Genomic DNA, 19611 nt, shown 5'->3' with positions numbered 1-19611 from the left:
TGTCTTTCAGACAGTGAGGGTTCACTCTCACTGCTCTTATAATTCATATTTAGATAAGCAGCAGCAGTATGTTCTCTGATAGACCCACTGTACGTAGGGTTGCCCCCGTCCTGGCTGTCCCGGAAAATTTATATTCTTTCTAAGGACACGAATTGTCCCGGTTTATGTGAAAATCCACTTCTAGTGTAGAATTTCATATTTTCAAACAAAGGTTTGTTTGTTTCCTTCTACTTCTTTTTTTTGTTTTCTTACTGGTTATGTCCAATCCTGTGTCTGTAAAGTATGAATACAGGTACAATAGTGCCCAATTTACCTTATTACCTAGCAACTGCCACCTGTACATAATCATGACCCCCACTGTAATCAGTGAACACAGTAACTGAGAATATAAGATGGGGCCAGCCAGTGTAATGCTTAAAATCAGTTTTCCACTCGATGGGTTCCCAGTGTAGATTTGCCAAGACTGGTGTGATGTGTGACCTACGCTGTGTGTTTCTTAACTATCTGGCAGCTGCGTTTTGAAACTCTGAGTAGTGAACATTCATTGCAGTAGTCAAGACGGGAAGAAACAAAAACATGGATGATTTTTATCTAGATCTTGAAATGATAATAAAGATTTGCTTTTGGCAATGTTTCTCAACTGTAGTGAACAGGATTGGACCAATTTATTTACGTGACATTCAAAATTCATATGTTGGTGAAAGAAAAGGACTAATACACTGTTTTACTGAGGTGCTCTCAGAGTCTATGATGAGGACTTTTGTTTTCTCATGAAGCTTGAGGAAGTTGTTTGACATCCAGTTCTTGATAGCCGTTAGACAGTTATGCAGTGTGGAGAGTTAACTGAGGTCATTTGTATTGAAAGAAAAGTATAACTGTGTATCGTCTGCATAGCATTGATAGGAAGTGCACTTAAAACGACTGATTAAGGGGCCAAGAGGGAGCATGTACCGTCTACATGGGTACTAGCAACCACAACTGTACCTGCACAGCACCAGACTACTGACAGACAAAGCTAGGGCCAGATCTTTCCTCCAGGAGGTGGAGGATACCAACAACAGAGCAAAAGAGAGGGAATACTCAAATCAGATACTTCAGTCAGTACACTCACATGTAGTACACTGTGTACGCAATACACTCACTGGCATAGTACATGAATTTCATATGTTTTCATATGAATCTTTTGTGTTTGTATGGAGGGGAGCAGGGACTTAAATCTACAGCAGTGTAACTGTTACCTCTCATATGTTGATGTATGAAAATACGCAGCTACTGTGATCTGTGTGTGTGATAACATGTGGCTGCTGTCATGACATCAATGCAAGTGACTGTGTGATCAGGTCCCATCATTCATTCATACTGTGTAGACCTACAATGATTATTGTGCCTTTCTTGATGGCTGTTTGTTCTTTGCTAACTGACACACTGTGTAAGCTGTGTGTTGATTTGTTAGTGTTGGCTGGAGGAATATATTCAGATGTTTGACAGTTGCTGTGGAGGTTTGAGTCCAGACTGTCAGAGTAGAGTTGATACATTTGACACCAAGGCTGCTGATCAGAGGCTAGTTTGCAGGATGGGAGTTACATCGTGAGAATCTCCTTTGTCTAACATTGTCTGCAGTGCTTGTGTGTGTTTGTGTGTGTGTGTGTGTGTGTGTGTGTGTGTGTGTGTGTGTGTGAACTGTTTGCTAAGACATTCACCATATCATATTTTTATGAATACATCATTGTTGTGTTCACAGCACTGGTCAAAATCAACGAATGCAGGAGGAACATTAGATTCTGTTAATCACAATTGAAGTGAGTCATCATCCACTTGTTAGTAAGTCTCCTGTCCTTCATGGTCTAATCAGATCTAATGTTTGATCATGACCATTATTATTGGCCTTAAAAATGTGTTATGTCGACATAATGAAATGATTAAGTCTTTATCACTGAATTTATTAAGTACAACAATGCATAAATTACCATCTTGAGAAATTAAGATAATTAGACAAGACCACAAGATAATGACATCACAATCTCACACTGAGAGGCTGAAAATGTATTTTATGATTAAGACTAAATATTACTTTCTAAATCAAGCCTATGAAAAAACAGCCATGGCCAGTTTCAGTGAGTATGAAATGAATTGGAAACTGCCATTCCCTGTAGCTCAGAGGAATTTATGGTCCCATATGTTCCTCGGGTTTGGAGCAAAATGAAAGCTGCTGCCTCTTTTCTTTTAGAAGGATGAAATATTTGAATGTTTTGAGATATCTGCTTTGCTGTTAACAGATTTTCGCTGACAGGTTTGTGGATTTAGGTTTTGCCCAGACATCCCAAAACCTTGACATGTAAAAAAAAAACTTTCTGCATGGGCAGACACCACCAGAGTTAAGTAAGAAAATTAGTTTCTGATAATTTGAGTGAACAAGTGTTGATGTGCTTTGTGTGTTTGGACTTGGGAGAAGTGAGTCAGATTTGATATTGGCACTGCTGCTGGTTATGGAAGTCTGATGTCCATAGTAACCCATTGAACCTCGAACCTTCAACATGTTAAAACTCACTGTCCAACCCGCCACATGCAGCTCACTGCTGCTGTGAAAAACATTGCTAACTGGAAAACTGCTAGTTGCCTCAGCCTTGAGCTTATAATGGCTCAGAAATGTGTATGTGTATGTGTGTATATGTGTGGGTGGCTGTGTGCATGTGGAAGCCCAGAGGAGAGGAGAACCTCATTTCCCAGTGACTTGGTGAGAAAAGAGTTTCTATTGGTGGATGATGCATACACCACCACATCCTAATGCGCCCTCCGAGGAGTGACCTCTGACCTTTCCAGCTATGACTACTTCCTGTTGATAGAGGACTGAAGATCAAAATGTTTATGTGTGTGTGTGTGTGTGTGTGTGTGTGGGTGTGTGTGTGTGTGTGATGGGGATGAGGCTGGGGGCCATACACACTGTACACACAGGAACACACACTGCTACTGTTCAGTGGGTTGGTGGCTGTAAAGAGGAAAAGCAAACCACTGTTTCAATATTGGTTTTGTGATTCAGTGCTGATCTCTGACCATGAAGACAATTCACCTACATTCAGCCTGAGTTTATGACTCTCTTATTGACAGCGGACTGTCTGATCTTCAACATGTATTGCCACGTAATTTCCTCTGTATCACTGTGTAAACACCAGAGGCCGGATGCAGAAAACTATGTGTATGCAGAAAACCAGACATATTCATACACGTTCTTCTCATCAGAATGATTGCATGGTTCTGCTTTATAAATCTCACTCATTGATAAATTGGGCGCATGTGCACAAGCCTGATCGCCACTCCCACAATTAACCATAAATGGATGAAGACCCTCCATTAATCAATCATTTTCTTATAAAAAACACTGCCACAAACTACCAGACACAGAAAAGAAAAAAAGTTTTGGATTTTAGAATACAACAACTCCAGGGATTTCTTAGTGCAGCTTTAAGTTATGCATTAACAGTTTCCATTCTGTATGTTGGTTGGTCAACCACCTCGCTGCAGACTGAAACTCTTGCAAAATGCTCAACAAATTGCAATGAACTCTGGTTCAGGACAATGTATTCTAATAATTATGTTGGCCCCTGACTTACCAGCAGCACCAGCAGGTTGGCAGCTTTGGCTCAGAATGTCTCAACAGGTATTTGATGGACTGCCGTAATATCTGGAACAGATAGTCCAGATAATCATGTTCATTTCATACCAGGATGAATTTCATAGCTTTGGTGATTCCTTAACTTTTCATATTGTGCATGATGACCACTACCATTTTTACATTTACAAAACTCACTATACTTGAAAATAAGAAACAGGCTTTGACATTGAGCATTACACAGCCTTATTACAGCCTCATACAGCTTTCAGTGTGGCTGTAAACTTAGTCTTATTTAATTGTGTCCTTTTTGGTGCCATAATTAACATGTTTCCTCCTGAAGCATCATCAGTGTTCATGTAATGTGATCACAACAGGGTTTATCTCCTGGAGTTTATACAGTGATAAATAACTAGACTTTTGTTCTGACTGGAGGTCAGTGGAGGCAGCTGAAGATCTGTGTTTGTTCGACCCCGTGTGACTCACTGTTGTGTCAGAAGTGTGTCACTGCAACCTCAGCCAACACACACACATACACACACACACACGCACACACTGAGCAATGATGTAAAGCTCAGTAGAAGGGCTCTGGGGGAAAATGCACCCAGAGTTAAACAGAAACACATACACACACACACAGGTCTACAAATAGCCTGGAGTTTGGTTACTCTAGTGGCAGTGTACCACACTCAGCTGTAATCAGATGGATCAGACTGGAGGTCACACAGAGGACATTTTACACTCAGATCACGAGAAAATAAATAGTGACCACTGCTGGTTGTGCTCCAGTGTGTTGTGGTCAAATTTCCATATTTCAGGTCTTTCTCCACAGCCTATACTAATTAATCAATACTCATTGAATTCTGGTGAAATTCTTCTACATGATGTTTCAGCTGTGAATAGTGGTAGAGTTCACTCTGTGTTATCAGCATGTTCTTCACACAGCATCCAGATAACAGTCAATGCTGAGCCACAGGCTTGGACTCAAATGCAGACACAGACTCAGTTCATAAATCAGTCCTTTTAATCAGAGCGAGGTCGGTACACAGGTGATCAGTCAGAAGGGCAACAGCGTCCAAATCAGCAGGCAAAAGGCAAAAACAGGTCAGGAAACTATTGGCTCTAGAAACTCGCAAGGAAAAATGCTGGAACGCTGTTACGAGGGTGGGCAGGACTTAGGGCGTGGCTGAGGGCGGTGACTGCTTTGTTGTGACATCACAAAGTTCCAGAAGTCCTGACGGCTGGGTTTAAGGCTCAGTTTCTGAATACAGGCTGTGTGCATTTCTCTGTGGACTGAGGCTTTGATACTTTCATAGTATTAGTATAGAACCTAGACCTGCTTTATAATCAAACAGCACATGGACAGAGACCTTTATACAATATACAACCTTTTAATGGTTTTTGGAAACAATGGAGCTTTATGGCTCAGAGGAATCAGATATGTCAGGCTTTGATACACACACAATACTGGTTAGTAGGAGAAATTCAGTGTTATTTTGGTCTTTTCATGCATGGGAACTGATAATAAAAAGAAAAATATAAATTGTCATCAGCCTTGTCCTTGAACTGTAAACTGTAGGTTGAGGGCATGTGTGCACCGTTTTTTACAAGGCACAATGCACTAGACATACAGACAGTATGAGGTGACATTTGTGTGGGAATCCTGCGTATCATTACATTGTGGGCTAATCCACAGAGGTACGAGGACAAGAAGACCCTTCAGTTGATGCAGCTGTGAAGTGTGAAACATAAATAGACCGTGCAGGATGCATATCACCCTGTACAAACTACTTGCTGTATACGGTCAATATTTCATGATTCAGCTGCAGAAGCACTGTTTGCTGTATGTTGCTCCCTGTTGAACATGATGTTGTGTACGATGGACACTGTGTTGTCTCTGCTGACCTCCTCCACGAGCGTCTCTGGAGACAGTAAACAGTCTAACATTGCTAGTGTGAAAGTATATGGTGCCCAGGAGTGCATTAGTCCAGCGCACCATGATGTAAATCTACTGCAGAAAATGAAGACCATGAAGTATGTTATATAGATTTCTTTTATTTATTTCAGGCTAGGTTGAAACTTAATATCTCAATACTGTCCAGCCCAAATATTACAATATACAACATTATCATAAACACTATAGGGCTGGACTGCAGTCTGGACTGACTGAATGACTGACTGACTGACTGACTGACTGACTGACTGACTGACTGACTGATGGTACTTCCACCCATGCTCAGTGGAGTTCTAAGCCGCTCTCATTTCCCAGCTGCGAGGAGCACTTCCAATACACTGAGCCTCGCCTCCATTACAGCAAATAAACTACTTTCATTCCATGTATCATTATTACTAAAGGAGGCAGAGGAATAACTAAACATAAGACACACGGAGCAGAGAGAGCAGGAGAGAGGGAGGGAGAGAGAGAAGTCAGGTAACGAGGCTTCGTACTAACGACTATGACCAACTCTACATATGAAACAGAGGGAGTTAGACATAAAGACCTGCCTCTAATAAAAGTCTGTGACGTTCGAGAACTGAAGTAAATAATAACTACCTCTCTCTCTCTCTCTCTTTCTCTCTTTCACACTAAAATAACTAACTAAAAAGATAGTCTGTCTCTTCTAACTTTCTCTCTGAGTGATCATGTTACAGTAAATACAGCAGAAACTACAGCTCAGTCTTTGCCCTTCATTTATGTGTTTTTGAGACAACGTCGCAGTTATAAAATCAGGATTTAACCAGTCAGGTTGTATTTCAGGTTTCAGGTGTTTTGTCACATACCAAAGTACAGGTACAATGTACAGTAGGTCCAAACCTATTTTCTTTTTTTCTCTGACATCTTCTCACTGAAAAAAATGTAAAGTCCTCATTCAGGATTTGAATCAGTTTACGTGTCGTTCCTTCACTGGCAATTAAAGTTTATTTAAATTTGTAATAAATAATACATAAAAAGATTTAGTCATGATTCTGTATGCTTTCAAACACTTCACATCTGGAGTTTTCAGGCTACAGAAGAATTAAAGTGTAGTTAAATATTATGAAAGTAATCCCATGCTGCCTCGTGCAGTTGTCGTGAACCAAATCAAACTTCCCCTGGCTTTGTCATAAAAACAATTACAGGTGTTCAGATGACTTTACCAGTTTCTAAATATATTTTGCATCTGTTCCCAATAGGCAACAGTAGTTCTGCCTGACTGTAATATATCTGAGGGAAGCAGGTCACAGCAGGATTACAGACTGTGTGTGTGTGTGTGTGTGTGTGTGTGTGTGTGTGTGTGTGTGTGCGCGCACGTGTGTATAATAAAACTGAGCCATTTCACCACTGACAGTAAAAACAGAAAGACTGTTGAACAGTGTTTGGTCAACCTTATCCTTATTGTCGCTCTTTTCTTGCTTCCAGCCAATGAAGAACCTCTATGCAGACGACGTCTCGCCGCTGTATCCACGAGTAGGCCCATACTTCTGTGATGGGCGCCGGCGGGTGGACTACGTGCTGGCCTACCACATCCAGAAGCCCACCAGTGTCCGGCGCCGCTCATCCAGGTTCGCCGACAACAACTTCATCCGACGGCTTCGCCGCAGCATGAGCATGAGGAGCAGCCGAGCGCCGCTGCAACCAAAGGAAGACCCGGAGATCGCCGCCCAGGAGCAGCGGACGGACTACCACGAGGATGACAAGCGCTTTCGGCGGGAAGAGTTTGAGGAAAACCTCCTGGAGACGGGGCTGGAGCTGGAAAAGGATGAAGGGGTGAGAAAGGGGGGAGGAGTGTACAGATGAATGTGATGGTGTGTCGACAGGGCAGGTTCAGGGGATGTGATTGATGTGTGGACCCTTACAGTCCTGGCTCTCCTGGGATCTGGTTCTGAATTCCATTTCCATGTCTTGTTCTCCTCTGGTCACAATATTTCTGAGTTCACTTCTATTACTTCAGCTGCTGAGTGGATCAATACATCAGCTGTTGTCAGTGCAATTAGTTTCCCTGATTACCCTGCTCTACAGACGAGCTGCTGTTTGCTGGAAATTGACCGTTGCCATCTTTTATTTATGAGCTCAGGCTACAAGTACATTCAGGATCAGAGTCAGAACAGATCACTGATCCAGCATTGACTGAACTCTTCTATTGTTCCTTAGTGAGACCTGTGGGGCCTGAATCAGCAGTTCTGTCCTCTTCATTAAATACACGAGGGTGAGAGGTGGCAGTGGTCCATTGTGTTGGACACAGTATGAAGATAGGTGTGTTTAGGACCACATTTCTATTTATTTAACATTTAATTATTGAGGTTAGTCCCATTGAGATAGAAATCTCATCTTCAAGAGAGACCTGAACGTACATAAAAACATGATAAAAACAATTCATGAGCAGATAGTCAAAAAAGAATTTACAATACAACAAACAATAAAACAAAAAAGTATTTTTATTGCACCTCCTTTGGGAGAGGCCAAAGACATATTTCCACTGAAATGGACAATAAAGTCAATCAAATCAAATCAAATCAAATCAAATCAAATCAAATCAAATCAAATCAAATCAAATCAAATCAAATCACATCATATCAAATCAATTCAATTTAAATAATAAACAATAAAATTACAAAATTGTAATCAGAATAACACACAAGGAAAGGTTTAAAATCTTATTTCTAAAATATGGATGGAATATCATCACACATGCTCTGTAGCTTGTTCCATGTGTCTGAGTTTACCTTGGTACATGGAGTGTTAGCCGTTGTAAATGAAGGGTACATTGAAGGACCTCTACTGTACTGATGTCCTCTGCCACAGTCTGATTAGTCCCAACACAGTTTATAATCATCCCAAAATATTTTACTATTTCAAATGGATAAAACTTTATTTCACTGTAGAGCTGTGAGCAGAGCAATGAGTCGCCCAACCCCTCTGTGCCGCTCTCGCTCTCTCTCTCTCTCTCTACCTCTCACATACACACATTAACAACAAACCAGTCTGTCACATTGGCTAAAAACAACAACTCATACCTGCTCATTTGCATATAGAACAAGGAAGTGAGATCTGAACACAAGTGATCACTGGAGACGCATATTAATGCCAGTTGCGAACAGGGCCGGAGACACCAGATCCAAAAGGGACCAAAAGGGATCCGAGGACAATCAGAACTGATCCCAACACACCCAAAATCCACTCGTCATCTCACCTATTTATATATATCATCTATAACGACATAGAGATGCAGGAGTCAACTCACGTGTTTAGGTATTACACATTCTGACACACGGCGACAGAATAAGACCATTAATAATATAATAGACTATTAAACTGGTCTGGTACTACTACTACTACTACTACTACTACTACTACTACTACTACTACTGCTACTACTACTACTACTACTACTACTACTACTACTACTACTACTACTACTACTACTACTACTACTACCAGGAATCAAGTGGACCAGTGACCACTGTTTTTATCATGCTCTTATACCAGGTCAGATACTGCAGATAATTCAATATCATTCCCATATTGAACAAAGCTATTAATTAAAAATGTCTCCTCATGTCAGGTTATTAATATTATTTACTGAACAGATTTGAATGTTAATGTTTTTGCAGGTACTCACATTCAGCTTTCACATTCAGCTCTCACTGTTATGAAGACAGGATTCTTGACTCCAGTTAATAGTGGTCTCAAAACGGTCTCTGTGGGTAGATGTTGCGGTTACATTTTAATAATGTAATGAAATTAACATCCAATGTGTTCAGAGTTCATTAATACAAACCAGCTGACTGATTTCAGTTGGTTATCAGTCACCTGACCCGCATCTCTGAACTGACTCCAGAGCATCTTTTTGATATTATTCAGTTTATTTCTCTGTCTTATCTCATCTAAACATAGATGTTTGCTCGAGCCTGGTCCTGGTAGCTCTCATGTCACTGCTGTGTGTTATGTGAGTGAACCCATGGACACACAGACGTTTGTTTTCATTAAATCTTTTCTCTTTCCTGTAGAAAAGATGGAGATACATTCATTCTTCGCATAAGGCAGATTGATTCTTAATCTGTTCTGAGAAAGGCTTTTATCACAAACAACATGAGCACCTACCACAGGAAACAAAAAGCAGGGAGGTGTGAACATGAACTCTTTATATAGACGGTCGTTGTCATGGTCAGGGTGTCAGTCTTTGTTGTGTAACTGCAGATACTAAAGTGAATCTTTGGTCACAAAGCAGATGTAAACGTGTTTCTATACATACAACAATCAGAGAAATGTGAACTCAGACATGTTCTTTGCCTGCACAGTAGAAAGCTTGATGCTGACCTCCTTTCTTTGTTGTATTTAGCTGAACAAAATGAGAAAGGAAAAAGAAACAGTATGTGCGACAGATCCAAGGCTGAGGAATACAGCACATACATACACATCACAGAGTGCCCTTCACTTTTTCTGACATCTGTGCAGTCAGTGAGGACAGTCCTCGTGGTCTCAACCTTTGAGCTGCAGGTGTACGTCCAGATAGAGTCGGGCTGTGTCCACATTGATACGTTTTCATTTTAAAACTGATTTCCATCAAGACGACTCTTTTAGCTCCATATCAGAAACGATCTCCATCCAGACTAACACACCTTAAAACACATCACATGACCATGTGCGAGCTGGTGGAAACAGGAAGTAGATTGTCTATTCTGCAAGTAATTAGTTACAGACAGCTCTAGTATTAAAATAGAGAATGTAACTGAACAACAGCTGCTACCACAGACAGCAAGGCCAGTAACACGGTAATTCATTATCATGTTGTATTCACCACAGGTAGTCCAGGCTGATGAGAGCCAATCAGGAGAGACTGTGGGTGTCATCGTTTCCAGAGGTTTCTGTCCATTCAGACACAACACAACCCCAGAGTTTTCAAAATAAAACAGGTCCAGCAGAGTTTCTGGAAGTCTCTGATTAGAGAGACGAGATGAGAGATGAGTTTTAAAAACTAAAATGTAGTAGTGTGGACGTAGGCTTAGGCAGATGACGAAGTTTACGTCTCACAGATCCACCCAGAAACCATGAATTGGCCTTCACTCAAAATTTTATTCAACACAGGACTAATTACTGAAGAAATCAGCAGAATGAACCCAGAACAACTAATGACCAACAACAGAAGAAGTGATCTGTCTTGTCCCTAATTTGTTTTCCTCCAGCACAGATTCATAGATTTAATTAATGATGTTCAGTAAAAGTTAGAAATGTTAATTCCACTTCTTTCTTCTTAATAACAATAAAATAAACAATAAATTACAAAATAGACAGATAATAAAACATCTTGAATTTACATTGCCTGTAATGTTTATACAATAAGCTAATGTTTCATTTAGGTTTTTAAATCCTTACAATATATTGTTTTGTTCTCCATCTGATCTCCATGTTCTCATTCATCAAGACTGCACAGTTACACAGACACACACACACACACACACACACACACACACACACACACACACACACACACAGTCATTTTCCCCCAGTATTGACTGAAAGGAGCAGATCAATGACAGGAGTTCTCATTAGTCAGCAAAATTTTTTGCTGCAGATCCATATAATAAAACCTGGACGTACTTTTCCTCCAAGAAATAGATAAAATGCATTTCTACTAATGAATTCATGGGTAGTTTTCTAAATGTATCAAAGTAACTAATCAATTAGAATTGACCTGAAATCCTGGCACACTGAAGCCACCTTATATTCAAATTAAACTGCGATGCTGGGTGAAAGTTTCTTTTCCTATTTCCAGTACATGCACAGATGAAACCACACCTTTTCCATATCTATGTATGTCCATATCTTTGCTGCATCTAGTTCCTGCTGCAGCAGTTTACAATGTATCATCCACTGCTTCTCATCAGGAGGACAACAAAGCGTTTGAACAGTTTACCTTTAAATACATGGTGTGATATACACAGTGCTCTTAGTCAGCTACTTTGAGTTGGATGTTATGTATTCCTATATCCAGACAGGTCAGTGTACTGAACTGTGTGAAGTGAGTCTGGCAGTGAAGGAGGTTTTACATAAGTGTAGAGGCTGCAGAGATAATCTCATACGCGATGAACATGTGAGTTTGTGACTGTTTACAGTGGTGGTTCAGACATTTTGAGCTGCCCCATGTTCCTGCAGTGTGTTTAGTATTTAAATATCGCAACTCTGGTTGTGTTTCAGAATAAGATCCCTGGAATCGGCTTCTTGAAGATCCATGCTCCCTGGAACGTCCTGTGTCGAGAGGCTGAGTTCATGAAGCTCAAAATGCCAACAAAGAAGGTACTCCACCCATCATTATGGACTATCTGCTTCCCTGAGGCTGAGTGCCTGCACAGCTCTCAGAGCTGCAGTCTAACGTGGTGAAAAGTGTGAAGATGTTTCCTGTTGCTCTGTCCTTTGCATTCATGTAGTGTTGTAACACCCTAATGGGGTCACTTTGTGGTGACAGCTTTTGTAGGCCTGATAGGGACTGTGCAGTACAAACCTCACCACAGTCTACTTTACAAAAATTCCGTCATTATCTATTATTACCTGTCATTTTAATTTTCATGTTTAATGATAACGAGACAGAACATTGAACGTTATGAACGTTATGCTGCCTGTAACATCATCCAGCGTGAGCGGTTTGGTGGTGGGTCAGTGATGGTCTGGGGAGGCAGATCCTTGGAGGGTTGCACAGACCTCCATGTCAGAGCCAGCGGTACCCTGACTGCTGTTAGGTAACGGGATGAAATCCTCAGAGCGATTGTCAGACCTGACGCTGGTGCAGTGACCCTGGGTTCCTCCTGGTGCAGGACAACGCCCGGCCTCATGTGGCCAGAGTGTGTAGGCAGTTCCTGGATGATGTTGTTACGTCATTTTGTTTGAGCAGTATATGAGCAAACTGTTTACAAGAAATTTAATGGAACTCTATGGACCTGTTGAAGCCAGAGGTTGCCACCTTCGATGTGTGAAAAACTGGAACATGGGGTGGGGTGAGGTGGGGTGGGGGTGGGGGTGCGGGTTGTTGTGACATCTCGTCCATCTCTCCCCCCATTTAACCACACCTTGTTTTTTTGTTTTGTGTTTTATTAACACTCTTGCTACCAACCGTCTCAGTCCTCTCTGCCTGAATTCAAGGTGGGGTCATGGATGTTAATTTGCGTGTCAGTTGCTATGTAATAAGGTAAACTTTCATATTTCTGGTACCAATCAAATAAAAGTATAGGCATGGTCACTGTTTTGTACCCATTTTTATATGTTAACAGACACAGGATTGGACATAACCAGCAAGAAAATAGAAAAGCAGTAGTAGGAAACAAATTAAATTTAACTTAGAAGTGCATTTTCTCAAAAACTAGGATATTAACTTTCTGGGACAGTCGCTCAAAAAAGAGAACACTCCTGGGAAAACTGGGATGGGGGGCAACCCTAGTTGTAACCTGAATTCAACCTGTCATCCAACTCTGCTCTAATGTGTCCAAATGACAGACAACCTTCAGATTTTTCCTTCATTGTTAAAACAATTCAGTCAATGACTGAATTAACATGACCACTGGTCAAATGTAGACGTATTGGATACTGGTACAAAACACAAAACATCAGCTGAGTCCAAAACCTCCAACCACACTGTTTGAACCCTGGAGTCCCTAGTGAACAATTAATATATTACAACCTCAGCAGTTAGGATTCAGACTATGCCACCGGAGCCTAAGACCAGGTCACCAGAACATGAACCCGTTTGAAGGCTTTTCTTTGGGGTAGAGATGAAGCAGTTTCTAGTCTGTCCTTGTCAATGCTCTTAAAGTTAGTACAGGTGTCCTGAAAGGTTCTAGTTTCTGTCCTCTACTATTCACCATATACATAAATAATATCATTTCTACCATTCATCACTGAAAGGAACATATTTTTGAAGATGATACCGTTTTATGTGTCGGCCTTTCTATTAATCTGACCAGGGCAAAGCTACAGTCTGTTGCTTTAGATGCATCAGATCAGTCTAATCAAACATATAAATACAGACGCAGAAGAGAATCCTGCCTGTTCAAATCCTGCTGAGCTCTAGAACATAGAACCTCATAGAAACAATGGATAGATCACATCGGTTCTGTTCAGCTGTTATTATGTCAGATAACAGGACATTCTAACTTTGGCTCTTGAAGAAGAAATCCTTATCCCATTGCCTCACCTGTTTAACTTCCTCTGCAGGTGTATGATGTGAAACAAGGCAGCAATGTCGTGGAGAAGATCCGACTGTTCATTCACAAAGTCACAGCTCCGCTCCATCCAAAGGTGGATGCCAACAGATCAGACAGCGTCAAATCCCTCTCTCATCCTTTCTCCAGGGAGAAGCAGCATCTGTGAGTCAAAACCTTTTCCTTTCAGTTATTACCAGAAGAATGGAGATCTCTCTGAGCAGCAAACACAGTCTTACGTTCGTATTTCAGTCCACTGGTCACTGAGGTAAACAGTAAAAAGCTTTTTAAGGAGCTTATGTGAAGATATGTTGGTTTCACTGAGTGTAAGGTGTTTTGGATGAGCGGTTCTTGAGAAACCTTTAAAATGTAGAAAAGATACATTTAAAATTTTTCTCAAGAAGTCCTCATCCAAAAAAACTTTACAGTCGACACTGCACTTCATCAAGGTCCTCAGCAAGATACAATAGCTTGATGGTGATTGGATGAATGATTGTCGAGATATACAGATAGACTTACTTGATGTGAAGAAAAAGGCAGTGCAGCAGCTGTACACTTTACAGCGTGCTGCTTTCATTGTGTGATGCTTTTCATTTGAAACCAAGTCATTGACGTTATGGATCCAAGGGCACAATTAAGAAAACACTTTTACACGTGGATCTTTTCATTCTTTGTTTATTTGTTTCTCTTTGTTTTCTTCTTTAAAGCTGCAATAATCAATACTCTCACGTTAACAATGGATCAACTGACAATGAGTCACGTGGATGAGATTGTTCATATAATGACCCCACAGAAAAATGATCACCAGCCCTGCAGCTCCTCTCAGCTTTATGGGGTCTTTCAGTCTGTTTTATGTCATTGTTCTGCTCTCCGGACCTCACTCTGACTTCACGCCACTGTCCACTACCTGCTCATCACCAAACAGACAAAGCTACAAACCAGCTGTACATAGTGGAGCATTCAGCAGCTAAAGAGACAGATGTTTCCCTCAGGAGCTGGTGGAGCCCAAACACAGAGCTAAAAGAGAGGGAACAGTGGACTGAGATTCATCAGGTGACACAGACATCATGACACAGGAATCATCATGTTGATCTGTAACAGCTGGATGAGGAAATAGGCAGCTGTTTGCTAATACACCAGGTCATAACAATTCTGTTTACAGCTGTTTCCATCTGGCTAAAAAAGTCTGGATGTGTTGAAACATACATTTCACTAAATGATTCAACGTTAACCATGTTAATAGGGAAATAATATGTCTCCAAGCATGTATGCTAACATCATGCAAAAACTGTAGCTTTGAGCAGATAATGTGTCATCAGAGACGAGACAGACGAGGCAGAGATCATCTCAGGGGTGGAGTTAAACAACAGTGAGCAGAGACAATAGCACAAAGGTGCCATGTCGCACAAAATCCTCCTACACGACTGTGATAATGTTTCAAGTTCTTTGTTGTTTCTTGTCCCGCAGCTTTCCCTCTCAGAGGAACAAACACGGAGAAATGAATTAACATTTTTTTATTGATCAACACTATGTTGGAGGATTCTGAAAATAGCTTAATAAATCACTTGGACTGACTAATTGGATAAACTTCAGACAGAATTCATGACTTCACTGATGCTTCCTGTTCAATCCCAACAAGTATAACCAGCTTCAAAGGCAGTCAGAGCATCAACACCAGCCTCCGTCAGGACGTATAGAGGAGAGAGTGGGCAGTGGGCAGCTATATTTACAACTCTGACTAACAGCTAGCAGGAAGTCTCCCTCCACATCTTTTCATCACCAAATCTTCATCAGTTTCTAAAACACTCAGGGCTCTTCCCTGAGATTAAGAGTAGTTCTAGATTTTACAGTATAAAGTACATTAATTTAAACTGGTTTCATAAGACTGTGTTTAATGCTGCTACATTTAGTCTTGAATTCTGTTGTGTAATTTCCTAAGAAGATTCAGGCTACTCAAGATCTGAGTAAAAGATTAAACTGAACTGCAGGTTTCTCTTCTGATGAATGTTGTCTGTCGGTGAAGGAAGAGCTACACGAGCGCTGACTGACTGACAGGAGCTGCACACAGTCTCATTTGGATGAAATACAAGTGCTTTTCTTCAAAGAACAATATTCATATGAAGAGAGTCAGAAAGTAGTCACAACAGCTCATAAATAAACAACTTGTAGTCAAATGTATGTCAAGCTACTGTAACAACAGAAAGTAGGTAACAGATGGTGAGTTGGCGACATGCAGCTGGAGTGTTAGCAGCTGTGTTTTGATACTGAGGTGCTTACAAGTATTAAATTCAGACCTTCATTTAATATCTTTAGCAAAAATATTGTTTAACTTTATGTGCTGTTAATCAGTGCACACACATGAAAATGTACATTTATACTAACATATCCGGCAAATTAGTATATTCTCACGGGACATTTGGCAAAATCCAAAACGTATTATCTCAATACAGTCCAGCCCAAATATCGCGATATACAATATTATCACAATTGTGATATCTGTAACAATATAATAGAATTATATTATTGTATTTTATCTTTCAAATTGTTTTGATATTATGAAAAGTATTGCATATGACGGGAAATGATGTGATATTCGATATTATCGGGCATTTTTAACAAAATGTTTGATTTTTACAACTTCAACATCTGCCCTCTTTAATAAGTTAAGTCAGTATAGCACAAATTAATTACACCACACATCAGCCTACACGTAGACCACTTAACCTAACATCTTCTGTATATTAGCAAAGAAGGTTTTCAAAATTATGACATATCTCTGTCTGAAAGACGATATAGTAGCTGTGGGTGAAGAGAAGTGAAGCTAGGCTAGAAGCTAATCTAAGATGCAAGTTAATTAGGCAGCAAATATAGGTTAGCTCCTGATGCCAAGATTGTTTCAGAAAATAGAAGGTAGCAAATCCAACATGATGTAGGCTGAGCACAGAGAGAAAAACAGACTTGATGAATAGAAAAATGAGACATTAATGAGAGTTTAGACAGAGGTCACTGACCTCAGGGTCTGAACTGAGGCCTTCTTTAGGGAAGTTGTTAAACTAATTCCATTTGATTGAGGTTTGGGCAGAGTCATGATCATGGTCAGTTTTTGCACCCATCATCACTGACCTCCAGTATGAGACGAGAGACAAATGCAGGTCTGTTTGTTCCAAGACGTGTCCCTGCCTTATACAATATGAACGTCAGGAGGTACAGTGGGTTGTGGACTAATTGCCAGGTCGAAGTGTTCTTAGGCAAGATACTGAACCCATGGCGTGTGTGAATGGATGAACGTGGCTTATAGTGTAAAGTCAATACGATTATGTAAGTGAAGTCCATTTACTATTCACTCTGACAAACAAGCTCCTCCACCTCTCATTATCAGTTTGTTGTGAAATCACAGACTTCACCCGTAGTGCTGTAACTGCATGACTTACACTCCATGTTGTTACTTGTGCATGAACATTGTTGTGTAACATCTTTGGATATAACTTTACAATAAGACTACCCTTATAAAGGATTTATGAATGGTTTATAACTAGTTTATTAATTAGCTTGTTAACACTTTATAAATCATTTATAAGCTGTTATAACACATCAGATAAAAAGGGCAACAGTGACATGCTTGCCAAATAGTGAGCCCACATGTCTCTGTACTGTTAAACCTCATATCTCATTAGTTACTGAGCCTTCTTTGTTTTCTCCATCATCAGCATTTGTAGCTGCTTCTTCATCACACGTTTGTTCAGTTACTAGCAATGAAGCACCGTCAGCATCTTAATGGTCAAAACATTTCATTTGGCAGATCAAATTATGGCAGATCACATGATCATATCAAATGAGCAGATTCATCCTCTGAGGCCGTGGCAGTGTTGTTGATCTTGACATGTATCAGCAGCCGTCCTCATTCTAATCACAGCTGTTGATCAGATTGTTATCACAGTGCAGATTAACATGCAGATGCTTTCTGCTGGTTGCTCTCTTCTTTAGGACTTTAGCATCCAGCTAGAACACAGTTGATAACCTTCCTTTACCTGGTGAACTGTTCATCCATTCTTTGTCCCACTGTTCACATCTCTGTGATTCTCCCTATATCCATCTTCATGTTTCTGCTTCTCATCTTTTACAAACATTTATAACTCATTTATGAATGATAATGGGTTTCACACTTTACAACAAGTCTCCTTTTAACAGTTTTAAATGGTATTAAGTCATTAGTAAGATTAATGAGAAGTAAGCATTAACTTGCCAAATAGTGAGTCTGCATCACTGTATGAAAACTATGTTATAAATTGTTTATTTATGATTTATAAAGTGTTAACAACTGAACATAATTTATATGAACTAATTATAAAGCATTTATAAATCTTTATAAGGGTAGTCATCCTCACCCTAACCCATCCTGGTTATATGGTCCTGTTTGTGTCGCTCGTTCTTGGAACCTGAAATATTGAGACTGTTCAGATTTGGGCTTTAAAGCAGTGTCAACATGATTTAGTGTATTTAAACATAAAATCTTGTCTGGCACAGCTTTAACCTCAGTTCATTGTGTGCAGAAGCCATTTAATTATATTAACATTAGTCAGTATCACAGAGTCTCGGTGGTGGTTGATGATCTGTCTCATCCATTTCTTTCCAGCATCAACGTCTCTTCTAAGTCATGTGCTGCTATCAGTCTGAACTCTGTCTCTGCTCCTGCAGCTAAAACCAGACCTGTTGTGCTTTTCATTGCCAGATTCGATCTGTCTGACAGAGACAAATTCTTTGACAGCAAGACCAGGAGCTCAATAGTGAGTATTGGTTGAGTAGATTGAGTGTTTCCCTCCTTCAGTGTGTGTCTGCACCCTGAGCTGCCTGATGTTCACTCTCCAATAAGACTCTGCTTCTGTGTTACTCTGCATGAGAAGACGACACATTTCCTGAATCTGCATCATACACGAGCTGCTTCAGTGACACACACACAAACACACACACCCACACAGCTCTTTGCAGTGCTTGTTCAGTGACTGGGTGATGTAATTGACGTCTCATTATTGGTTGGAGCGCCTCAATCACAGCAGTCATTGGCTCCCAGCTGAGCTCCAGCTCATCAGCTCTCTGTGGAGGGCTCGATCTTTCACACTGAGCTGACCGGCAGCCTCCCTCAGGACACACACTCTAAACACAATTCCACTTGTGCTATTACACAGGCATACAACATGTTGTACACAACATCTACATCCTCCTTTTTAAGACTGAAATCATGAGATTTGAATGTTTGTGACATCAGGTCTATGAGGTACTGAAGAGGACAAGATGCACCAGAGCCAAATACTCCATGGGTGAGACCCATTTTTTGTGTTCTTTATTTGTGACTTTGCAGAACAAAAACTAGTGTGACCTGAAGGGTACACATAATGGGCAGACATGTCAATAACAACAAAAACAAGAAACAGTTATAGAGACGTAGAAATGAAAAGAATATGATGTGTATGAGTCTATGATATGTGTGTGAGTGTGTGTAGTTTTCAGGGTTTATATGTGATGTAGTCGTATGTATCTGTGTTATGTATTTGTCTTTTGTGGCAGGGGGAAAGGAAAGTATAGTGGATATTAATAATGCAATATAAATTGAATCGTAGGGAGAATGTAATGAATAAAAATGATGAAATAATAATAATACAAATTTATATGATGTCATGTCAATGTAATAAAAAAAAAAAACCTCTTACCACAAAAAATATGTTAATTATGATAACATATTATATTATAAAATGTAATATAATATAGTATAAAATAGTTTAGAATAATAGGATAATAGGGTGGTGGTGTTATGACAGAATAGTATGTTTTATTTATAA

At 40.2% G+C, this 19611-nt stretch overlaps 1 protein-coding gene across 2 annotated transcripts in view; it reads left to right on the top strand.

Annotated features, from left to right (window-relative positions):
- The window catches only part of ano1a (anoctamin 1, calcium activated chloride channel a), a 72023-nt gene that overhangs the window by 20066 nt on the left and 32346 nt on the right, over window positions 1-19611 (top strand). For both annotated transcript variants that reach the window (XM_056383575.1, XM_056383569.1), the window contains exons 3-7: window positions 7008-7355; window positions 11784-11882; window positions 13791-13942; window positions 18507-18561; window positions 19041-19092. In XM_056383575.1, the coding sequence (XP_056239550.1) occupies window positions 7008-7355; window positions 11784-11882; window positions 13791-13942; window positions 18507-18561; window positions 19041-19092 (706 nt within the window). The remainder of the gene's footprint in view (window positions 1-7007; window positions 7356-11783; window positions 11883-13790; window positions 13943-18506; window positions 18562-19040; window positions 19093-19611) is intronic.

Source organism: Seriola aureovittata, chromosome 1 (assembly GCF_021018895.1).
Source record: "Seriola aureovittata isolate HTS-2021-v1 ecotype China chromosome 1, ASM2101889v1, whole genome shotgun sequence".
Lineage (NCBI taxonomy): Eukaryota > Metazoa > Chordata > Actinopteri > Carangiformes > Carangidae > Seriola > Seriola aureovittata.
Note: the sequence above shows the minus strand (reverse complement) of the source record. Positions and strands in the feature narration are given on the sequence as shown.